The following is an 11342-nucleotide window of genomic DNA, read 5'->3' on the forward strand; positions in this document are numbered from 1 at the left end:
TTGTGTGTTCTCTGGTGTGTGACTTGGTGAGCAGTGTGGATGTGGAATGAAGGTAACGGTCGGCCTGATGGTGGCGCTGTTGGTTTGGACTGAGTCGACTGTGACCAAACCTGGATGTGTGACCTCACTACTAAAGACATCAATCAACCTGATGGAGCTGTGGAGCTTCTTACAACAACAACACACACATGTTGTTTGGAACCTGAAATGGCATCAATCTAATCAATAAACTGTGAGTCCTGACTGGAGCACAAGAACCTCACAACCAGGAGAACAACCAGAGAAAGGACACACACACACACACACACACACACACACAAACACACACACACACACTTCACGTAGAGTAGCACAATTAAGCAGATTGAATGTTTTGTTTTCAAACTACCAAACTTCATCTCTCCCTCTTCCCTTCCCCTCCTTCCTCCCCTCCTCTTCCCTCCCAGTAGGCGTTGCTGTGATCCAGAGGGGTCCAATCCCCGGGCCGGCCCCTCTCCCGTCCCTCTGTGGACGCCCTATTAAGCACTTGTTGTGTTGGCGTGTTTTTTTTTCTTTTGACTTTTTTTCCTCTGCCCTTCATTCAGCCTCTTGAGCCCGGAGCAGATGGAAGGACTGTAGTCAGGGTGGGGGGGGTTGGAAGAGAAAGAGAGAGCAGCACAGAAGAGAAGTGAGAAGAAGAAGAAGGAGAAGAAGAAGAAGAAGAAGAAGAAGCCATGCAGAGAGTCAGGCAGCCCCAGCGACGGCGCTCCATGAACTGAGACCGCTGAGTAAGAGCCTGTCTTCCACTTGGACGGAGACCCAGGAGCCACACAGTGTAACCCCGAGGGAGGGACCAGCACATCGTCTCACTGCAGGGACACCGCCAGCACCAGGACCTGGAGAGTAGAAGACCAGAGAGAGCTAGAGAGACAGTAGAGAAGGACGGGAGCAGCTCCGGAGGAGAGTCACAGCAGAGGGACAGCAGGAGATGAACACAGGGAGCCGATAGGTTAAACCAGACTTATTCACACACAGGGTGACGCACCAGGGTCACCAAGGACGCAGAGAGGAGAGAGACACCAGGCAGGCAGACACACACACACACACACACACACACACACACACAGAGACACAGAGCGTAGATCAGGATGGCCAACTCAGGGCTGCAGTTATTGGGTTACTTCCTGGCGTTGGGCGGCTGGATAGGAATCATCTCCACCACCGCTTTGCCCCAGTGGAAGCAGTCGTCGTACGCCGGCGACGCCATCATCACGGCGGTGGGTCTGTATGAGGGGCTGTGGATGAGCTGCGCCTCTCAGAGCACGGGGCAGGTGCAGTGCAAGATCTTTGACTCCATGCTCTCGCTGGACAGTGAGTACCAAACCCGTCTCTCTCTCTCTCTCTCTCTCTCTCTCTCTGTCTCTATCTCTCCTGACTGTTGTACTGTGAGTGCCTTTAGTGTTTACTGACGTGGCTTTCAAACACCTCAGCAGGTTGAATACTTAACTGCACAGAGAGATGTTTGCCTTCATGTCTGTGTGTCTGTCACCTCACCGTCTCAACCAAAGCAGCAGCAGGAGACCGTTGAACTTTTCAGTGAATTTGTGTTTCATTTCTCATCTAAAAAGCTGGACAGTAAAAATTATTTTACGCTAAGGATTCTGGGACTTTTCTTCACAGAATTTTTTTTATGAAATTCCACTTGATTGTACCAGAAACTAAGTCTAAAAAATGAGACAGATGATATCAATACAATCGATGTAAACGGTTCGAAATGCGAGCAGAAAATACAAAAACTTGATGTTGGCTCAGAAGAAATGTTTTTAAAATCAGATTTACAAAAACATAAAATATTTTTTACAGCGCAGATTTTTTGTGAGGCCAGATTTTATGACAATGTCACATAAACCTCATCTTAAAAATGAATTCGAGACAGGAAGAGATGGGTGATCCAGACTTTATGATGATGTCATTGTTAAGTAAATTCAATTGACAAATAAGCGTAGAGACCCTTTGATATTCTGCTATGTTGTGGAGACGAGGACACTTTCACATCACAACATTATATCTCCAGTAAACTCATGGACCTCTGCTCACTTTGCCCTCACACACACATGATCACCGCTTTCCCACAAACTTTATGCTTCTGTCTCACAAATCAGCGCTCTTATTGCTCTCATCCTCTCATTAGAACAGATGTGTTACCCAGCAGGGAAAACAGAAGGAAAACAGCCTCTCTTTATCTGAAGACACTAAATTGAGAAGCCGTAAATCTCACCGCCGCTGCTGTTTTCACATTTAATGAAGTTCATAAAGCTCATAAAGATGGAAAGAAGTTAGTGTGCGAGGGTTGGGAGGGAGGCAGGAATGTGGGGGTCGGGACATAAATTAGCCGTGAATATGAGCGTCCTGTCATCTATAATCTTCTGATTCATAATTAAAGGCACACAGATTAAATGAGTGTATAATGTTCTGGCAGACAGAAGGGTTGCGTCAGGGTTTATAATGACAGAGCGCTGAGGAGAAGGTCTCCAGACTCAAATCCTTCTCTTTGCCTTTTGTTTGTTTTTCCTGTCATATCGAGGCCGATGTGCGTATTCGCCCTGGTGTGGCACACTCGCCCCGCAGCAACAAATGAGCCACTCTGCAAACATCAACAAGGACGGCGTATTGTCCTTGGTGATGAATAGAGGTTCACAGGAGAAGAAAAGGGGCAGTGTGGAGCCAAACGGCAGAGATATTCCCAGAATGCGCTCCGTCTTCCCCACACGCGCACATTGTTCCATCGCTTCATTTACATACACGCAACACAAACACAAAGGTCTTGTGCAGAAAACACAACTGCTGATAAACGTGACATCAAAGTCGAACAGAATGTACCAAAGTTGATAGATCTCCAGGAAAGTTTGGTCAGAACCCGGTGGGTCAGCGAAGTGTCGGAGAGTCCAGGGACCCACCCAACACCAGGAAGAGCTTCTAGAATGTTCTTTACTCAGGTACAAATATGTACGCCACTGCCTCAGAAGGTGTTTTCCAGAGACCTTTGACCCTGGAAGTGACGTAAACTAGACACATTCCAGCTGCTGTTACACCTGACGGCTCAAATATTTCATACTTTCAGGCGCTGCTCTTGTAGCTAATGAAGCTAATTACTCACTACTAAGAGACTGCAGTAGTTTGGCTGTAGCTTAACTAAATCACGAGTAGCTTCTCCAACTCTGGTGAGCGTACGAGTCAGTGGGATCAAAGTCAAAGCTGAATTCCTTCTTTTTTGATCTCTGGGTCAACTTGAGCACAAATCAAGTCCCGGTGGCGGCGTGACTCAATCCCACACCGCTGACTGGGTTAGGGACGGATGATGAATTCCAAACATGGAGACTCTGCTGGAATGTGACTCACAGTATGGGATGAATGTATGTGAAGATCAAGGTCATCCCATGCTCCTCTGCTCCTCAAAGGGTTAAACCTTCAGTCAGGTGTTTCTTCAGATGACCGTCCAATCACACGGTCAGAGAAGGTGCTGATGGTGCCGGTCTGGACTTCTGAGTGAACTCTCCTTCATAGCAGGGGCAGCATGTGATAGAGGGGTTGGTTGGTTTGATTGTTCACCAGACTGTGCTGCTCTGTACTCATGTGCTCGAGCAACCAGAGCAGAAACCAGAGGATCTTCTGCGGGTTTACTGAGCATTTTGATGGAAAAGGAGAGATTATGATCAGGACGTCACACAGCTGAGAGGGCCGGAGGGTTGATGGATGATCTGGAAGGACAGGATGTGTTTGAGTCAGAGCAGAGACAGATTAATACCTCCACCAAGAAAGTTAAGCTTTTGTGTGTGTCTGTTAGCAGGATAACTGAAGATGTGTTTGATTGATTTAATTCAATTCTATGAAGACTTGGGTCAGAACTGTAACTTTGGACATTATTATGTCCATAGACAACCATTCAGACTGCCTGTCCACTGTCAGTATGAGGATCTGGATCTGGATCAGAAGGATCTGGATCTGGTGGTCAGTAAGGAGCCTCAGATAGGAAAATCGTCCTTGCTGATGGTGGAGAGATCAGAATGCTTTAGACAGCAAAGCACAACTCACAATCAATCACTTAGATACATGAGAACAGCCACAAAAGAGACAATTTCTTAATGTCAACATCTTTACTGACTAAGAGATCAGTGATGGGCTCAGTCTGGGCTCAGGCCGAGCTCAGGCTGGGCTCAGGCTGGCCTTAGTTACGAGACGCTAGACGTGCCACTGGGAACGACAGCAACAGTAGGAATGTGAAGGAAATGACATGATGTGTTGTGTATCCCATCTTTTCCGAGCTGCTATTCCCTGCACACACAGCAGGAAATCCCTTAGTACACGGTTTAGCCTTAGATACTCCAGATATCTGGACACCACCCTGTATACTTCACATCAGGGCTGTGGACTTAACTCACTTAAGACTTCACACTGAAAATGACTGAACTTTGTCGCACTGACATGTAACTTTAACATAGAAAGACTTGATAACTACAACTGAACCAAAGAGAAACACAACAACGCAAATGTAAAGAAAGCTGTCAGGATGAGAATCTGAAAATGACTCTGACCACCAGAACCAGGTCCTACTGATCCAGATCCAGATCCAGTTGTAGGGAGTGTGTTGGTTTGCAGTCTCTGCTGCCATCTAGTGGTAACACAGGACGAGCAGGCTGAATGGTTGTCTATGGAAACGATACGTATGTAATGAATAAATATGTCAATGAAATAACTTTAAAACGATAATCTGGGTCCACGATAGAATCTACTCAACACACACACACACACACACACACACACACACACACTCACTAACTCTCTTTGTTGTAGCTAAACACAGCTTATCTGTAACATAATGTCTGACGGGATCCATCAGACCTCCTGAGTCCTGGTCCCTCCTCTGCTTCAAGCTAACTAGTTACAGGAAACTGGTTGAGGAAAATAACATTTCTCCTAATTGAAGTTCAGTCTCAGCGTACGTGGCTTCAGTAGACGAGGAGCTACTTGAGGATAAACTGGATCTGAGTTTAAAATATAAGTCTTGTTCTCCAGTTTTAGTGTAAATAGATCCTCAGTGTAAAGAGTCAGAGGTGACCTCACAATGGAGCCTTACAGTGCCTACGCATGCACACACACACACACACTCATTGAAGGCTGTGGCTGGCACTGCCAACCAAGGCAGAGAAAAGAGAGCGAGCCCGGCGGGGGGGCGGCCCACACCCTTCGCCTTCCCTTCACCCCAAAAGCCCTCCAACTCTATTGGTGTGCGAGCGACTGCACGATCAGAAGGCTGTCGTTTACAACCTGCCTTAGCAACCCCCACACAGACGGAAGAAGAGAGGAATGTCAAGAGACGGATGAAAGAGAGAAGTCAAACCTCTCTCTGTTAAAAACCATTAAAAAGATTCCTTCAAAAACGAGCCTTGGAATCATAAATCAGACTTCAAAGATTGATCCCCTCAGCACCAAACCACCCTCAGATCTGTGTGTGTGTGTGTGTGTGTGTGTGTGTGTGTGTGTCAGGCCCAGCACACTTCATAAGATGAAAGAAGATGAAAGGCTGGTGAACACTGCCCACACTTTAGTCCTGAAGAACTGACTTTTGTCTTTTCCTCCGAACATCACATGACCTGTTGCATCAGCAGTTCATCCCTCCATCATTCATCCTCTTTACAACTCTCATCCAGCTCACTCAGGCTCAGCTTAGGGCCCCAGAGTTCTCCTCGGGTCCCAGAGCTGGAGGCACTCTGCTTTCTGTCTGGGAAGTTACCATGAAACTGTAGCTTTTTAAGCTTACAAGCTACCCACAACAATCAGCTCTATCTGTTTTTTAACTGTAAAGGAAAGTTCACACTGATTTTTGTGTCTGACAAGGAGAAAGATGTGTTTATACGAGAGGAAACAGGATGTAGCTCAGGGAGGAACGGGTTTGTATCCACGAGGTGAGGTGGGCGAGAAAAGTGATGCATGCTGGGATATGTTAATGAAGTAGTGGTGCTGGTAGGTGTGTTTGAGAGGTCAGTGTGTGTGTGTGTGTGTGTGTGTGTGTGTGTGTGTGTGTGTGTGTGTGTGTCTGTGTGTGTGTGTGTGTGTGTGTGTGTGTGTGTGTGTGTGTGTGTGTGCGCTCGTCATCGACTCCCCCTAGCATAGCGACGTAGCCTTTGCCAAGCTACACTGCTGCGTGTTAAAGTTTAGTAGTGAGTTACAGCATCAGCAACACTGTCTTGTAAATGGCGTTTACAAGACAGAGTGTTTGTCAAGCTACTGAAACAACAGACTCAGCTGACTTCATAGCTTCACTACTTGTAGCTCACACACAGCTGAAGGTCACATACAGGTTCTAAATCTCTGTTTTCCTTCATTTTCTGGAACCATTTCTGGGTGGAATCTGCACATTCTGCCTGATCTGGAGGTTTGAACAGAGATCTTGAATCCGTTCTGTTCTCCTCTCCACGGTTCTGTTAAATCTCTCAGTATTGTGCCTGCAGTAACATGTGGAGTGTGTTGGACCGTGATAAACAATCTTGCTTTGTGACAAATCCACACTAATCCCACTGTGTGAAACATGTGCAGCAGCCCCTCCCACTGCTGCTCGCCGTACAACACACTCGTGTTCTTCATCTGTGTCCACCTACAGCCCTTGTGTGTGTGTGTGTGTGTGTGTGTGTGTGTGTGTGTGTGTGTTGTGTATATGTGTAAATATGTCCCTCCCACTTAGTTATGTTCGTGCTGAGGCCTGTGTGGGCAGCACTTTAAATTTCTGAGGCCAGATCGTTGTGGGATTCTGTGGAGCGTTGAAGCCTCAGTCACCTCTGGACCACAGCTGGATCCACTCTGACCCCCAAACCAGGACAGGGTTTCCTCTATATATCCCATACATACTTACATACATGTGGTCACCCATCAGGCCTGCCTGACGCGTGTGGCTTCAGCACTTACACAACCATGAGCGTTTGATTCCATAAAACATCAAACATCAAACCCATCAATCACTGCAAAAGGATATTTACATTCAAACTACAGTTCTGAAGTTCAGGTTCCATAACCCAGACTGTCGCAGTAGCACTGGGCAAATGGAAGTGAAAGGAAGGAAAATAGTTATTCTCCTTGCCCAGAGAAAGTGCCTCCCCTTGGGTCCAGAACAGAACAATCTTCTCTGTGAATGTTCCAGATTTATCACTGCAGCGCTTTTTGAAAAAATGTGATGTATTATATGCAATACTGACTGGCAGAATGAGCTCAGTAGAACATATAGTTTGTTTTCTCCTCTCCTCACTTCTTTCCTTCCTCTCCTTCTTTTCATCACACTTGCTGACTCCTTGTCTCCTCCTCCCTCCAGTCCACATCCAGACGTGCCGCGCCCTCATGGTGGTCTCCGTCCTGATGGGCTTCATGGGCATCATCATCAGCGTGGTGGGCATGAAGTGCACTAAGGTGGGAGACAACAACCCGGTCACCAAGACCCGCATCGCAGTGTCCGGAGGAGCTCTGTTCCTGCTGGCAGGTGCGACGGCGCCGATGCTTTCTGTGCCCGTTTGGGTTTGTGGTTGTTGATGTTGATGTTGTTGATGTTGATGTCTTCAGCGATCGCAGTAATTAGGGAGCGGGGGGTCAGACAGTTGTTTGGCCAGAAGCTCTCACCAGAGGTCTTCAGGGTAATTACTGTCCCTGCTGTAAACAGGAAGTGGTGATTTGGGAGGCTTTAGCCAGTGACCTCAATGAGATTTGAGTTATTTAGGTATTCTAAACTGGGCTTACATAGACGTCCTCAGTGTTCACATCAGAGATCTGACACTCAGAGATCTGATCCCTCTGCTGGATCTCCACAGGTCTGTGCACCCTGGTGTCTGTGTCCTGGTACGCCACTCAGGTGTCCTATCAGTTCTTCAACCCCAACACTCCACCCAACGCCAGGTATGTATATCACACTGCACACTGACAACAAAGCAGAGAGGGAGAGCTCAAACCTCCACCAAGGCCAAACACCCCTCTGAGGCTCCATAACAGCCGAGGTGTCTGTGTATGTTTGACTTTTATAAACTGATCAGTTCTGGATGGAGCTCTGGAGCCGCTGAAGATCCATTCAGACGACAAGTTTGTCCTTCACTAAATCAGCTCCATCTCAGCTCCATGATGCTGCTGGTTGATGTTTGTAGCTCTGCCAGACACACGGCTCTGCCTGGAGACACAGAGCTCCTATCTGAAGAGGACTGAGGGACCACCAGATCCTGATCCTACTGATCCAGATCCTACTGATCCAGACCCTACTGACCCAGATCCTACTGATCCAGACCCTACTGATCCAGACCCTACTGATCCAGACCCTACTGTCTATGGCCTAACTAGTTTACAAATGTAATAACGCCTCCATCTTCCCCATGCAGGTATGAGTTTGGTTCCGCCCTGTTCGTGGGCTGGGCAGCAGCCAGTCTGACGGTGCTCGGGGGTTCCTTGCTGTGCTGCTCCTGCTCCAAAGACATACGAGGGCAGCAATACTACCGCCAATCACAGCCTTCCACAGCCAGGGAGTACGTGTAAACCACACCCCCTTCCAGCAGCACCCAAACAGTGGGCAGAGGACACGCTGGGTGCCCCCCGCCACCCCCCTTAAAAAAGACCCATGTACACACACACACACACACGCAAACACACAAAAACACACACACACACACACAAAATCACACACACCTAAATCACCCAGTAAGACCCAACATCACGGCAACAAAAGCTAATTAAGTTCAGTTTAACCTGTGAGTCCCTTTGCTAGCATCACAGTGAAAACACATGAGATTATTTGGTTCACGGTGCAGTAAACTAACTTTAACTGACACGTGAAGAATAACACGGCAGAGCGACACCATAAAGACGTGAAGCTCGGCCTGCACACCGAGCTGCTTAGCCTAGTTCAGCTCAGCTCAGCTCAGCTTAGCTTAGCCTGTCCTGTGCTTCCTGGTTGGAGCTGCATCTGTGTTTTGCTTTGTGTGTTTGCTTCTTCTGTTCCATTTGCTGGCTAGAAATGCTGTTAATCATCAATTCAACATTTAATCCATTAACACTGAGAGAGAGGGGAGGCGGAACCTTAACATGCATCGTGATCACGCTTGTTTCTGTACTAACATGAGCGCCGGAGCTTCATACATGACCTCGTCTCATAAACTCCTTTACAACCACACGGAGTGAGCAAAGACGCTTCAACACAGCAGCAACACAACTGATGTTTACTGTAACTTTGTGGGAGTAAAACCTGTTACTTAACGTGACTCCGAACCACAGAACACTCCGGGACAAGGAATTCCCAGCCTTCCTATTTAACCCCTTCAGCCAGAGCACAGCCAACCCAGATGTGGCGCTGTAGCAGAAGGCGATTGGGAGGGGGATAGTTACTGTCCTTACCCAGCCGTGTTAGTTTTTTCCAACCCGTATTCCGTCAAGTAGCCGAGCAGTCAAGAACTCTTTTGCTAATATAGAACAACAACAATCTGCAAACCATCTGAAGAAACGACCGCAAACATCTTTTTATATATTTTTAGGACTTTGTTTACGTCGCCTGAACTTACAGCTGTATGGTCACCGAGCGTGGAGGCCGACGCCCCCTAGTCCTCAGAGTTATGACGGCGGGTGAAGGAAGCGTTATAGGCGCGGTTGATGAGCTTGGCAGAGTAAAGCAGCTTCCTGTCCTTCCAGGCTGAAGAGGTCCATCAGCTGCTTCATCAGCTGTGGAGTTTCCTCTTCACCTTCGCTCCGTTTGTGTTTCCTGAATGAGCGACTTCACATAATGAAGTCCTCCACTTTACCAGGAACGCCGTGCAGCCTCTCATCTCGGGGAGGCTGTGTGTGTGGAGCGGCCTGTGGTTATCAAGGGGGTGAGGGGGGGGTGAGGGGGGGTGAGGGTCTATCGTGCATTCCTCAGGCGTCGCTGCTCTGTCAGTCGCTGCTCTGTCGGTCGCTGCTCTGTCAGTCGCTGCTCTGTCAGTCGCTGCTCTGTCAGTCACAGCTGTGTTGTACATTTATTCAACATGGTCATAAAGCTATGAACCCATGATTATTTATTGAGTGAATGTTTCCACAGTAGAGCAGGGTAACCACATTAATATTCAATCACCCCATCATTAATAACAGCTGTTAGCCTGCAGACACGTCTCGTCACGTCTAGCTCTCCTGCTCATCCTCCTCGTCCTCCTCATTCTTCCTCCTAACGCTCCAGGGGGCGTTTTCACTCCAGCCTGGTCTCATCAGACCGTCCGCCCCTCCGTCTGTCCCTCCTTTCATAATCATATCTTCATGTATGAAACTCAGGCTCACCTCTGCCGCAGCACATCGGTTGCTATGTTGTGAGTAACGGAGCGATTTGGACTTTGACGGTTCTGAGTTCTGTCACTGATCAGGACCCAACAAACAAACTCCCGGTCTGAAAACGCCCTCGTCGTCCCCGTTGTCCCCTGGTCTGAGAGTCTTGATGTGTCTTTTCCTGTCCTGTCCTGTCCTCTAATCCTGTTCTTCTTCTGTGACTCTCTTCTTCTCTCCTCTAATTCAGGGCAGAGTTGTTGAGTGAGACTAGTTTCCCTGACTGATCCGCCCCGCCTTTTTATCGAAGACTGTCCGAGTTCCAACCACTCTTTTCTCCCCCCGTTCCCCCTTAGACAAGGCGGGACGTCTTGTAATAGAGTCTCTCCTGTCCTCTCCTGTCCTCTCCTGTCCTCTCCCGTCCTCTCCCAGCTTCCCTTTCCTACGTGCTGTGTCTTCTTTACATGATTCTATTCTGTTATCATCTCTCAGCCACTGAGAGACGGACTCTTATGTAGGACCAGACGTCCTCTCTCTACTAGACCTCCCACGTCCCCTCCGTCCCATTATTGACTGAAGGAATAGTGACTAATCTGTGACTGGGTTGTTGTTGTTGTGTTGACTTGTGATGGTGATCCGTCCCCGTATGATCCTATGACTTCTGATCCTATGACCTCTGATCCTATGACCTCTGGGCTTTAGTAGATGTGATCTTTGGGTTTATTTTGTTGTACTTTGACTGAAACTTGTCTTCTTTTCCCTTTTTGAATTGCAGACCAAATGTTAAAAGTACCCCACCAGAGAAAAGGGAGCAGTACTTGTAGTTTGGGAGAGTCTCCTGGCCTCACCGAGGTTTAGAGTCTGTCCACAGACATAAAGCCTCTCACTGGGGAAATCAAAACAGATAAACACACGCAATTATAGCAAAGTCAAGAAAGAAATCTGTACCAAATTGTTTGAGATGTTTGATGAAATTTTCTGGGGGGGGGGGGGGGGGGGTTTGAGGAAGATGAAGATGAAATCCCTGTTTTGTCTGTTTTGTTGACTTTGGGAGAGAC

General features: G+C 47.8%; 1 protein-coding gene across 1 annotated transcript; it reads left to right on the plus strand.

Annotated features, from left to right (window-relative positions):
• The first annotated feature begins 570 nt into the window (after positions 1–570).
• Positions 571–11336, plus strand: cldn19 (claudin 19). Its single transcript, XM_076139856.1, has 5 exons — positions 571–1350; positions 7340–7504; positions 7830–7914; positions 8385–8528; positions 11060–11336. The coding sequence occupies exons 1-5, from the start codon at positions 1128–1130 to the stop codon at positions 11106–11108; spliced, it is 666 nt and encodes a 221-aa protein (XP_075995971.1). The 5' UTR covers positions 571–1127; the 3' UTR covers positions 11109–11336.
• Positions 11337–11342: the final 6 nt, after the last annotated feature.

This window comes from Genypterus blacodes, unplaced genomic scaffold (assembly GCF_046128005.1).
Source record: "Genypterus blacodes isolate CSIRO-AG114 ecotype Tasmania unplaced genomic scaffold, CSIRO-AGI_Gbla_v1 ptg000467l_1, whole genome shotgun sequence".
Lineage (NCBI taxonomy): Eukaryota > Metazoa > Chordata > Actinopteri > Ophidiiformes > Ophidiidae > Genypterus > Genypterus blacodes.

Excerpts from the sequence above, each read along its gene's own strand:
- cldn19 (XM_076139856.1), top strand. The coding sequence starts at position 1,128 with ATGGCCAACTCAGGGCTGCAGTTATTGGGTTACTTCCTGGCGTTGGGC. Across the intron at positions 1,351-7,339 it reads CTCCATGCTCTCGCTGGACA|TCCACATCCAGACGTGCCGC; the intron begins GTGAGTACCAAA and ends TCCTCCCTCCAG. Across the intron at positions 8,529-11,059 it reads CAGCCTTCCACAGCCAGGGA|ACCAAATGTTAAAAGTACCC; the intron begins GTACGTGTAAAC and ends TTTGAATTGCAG.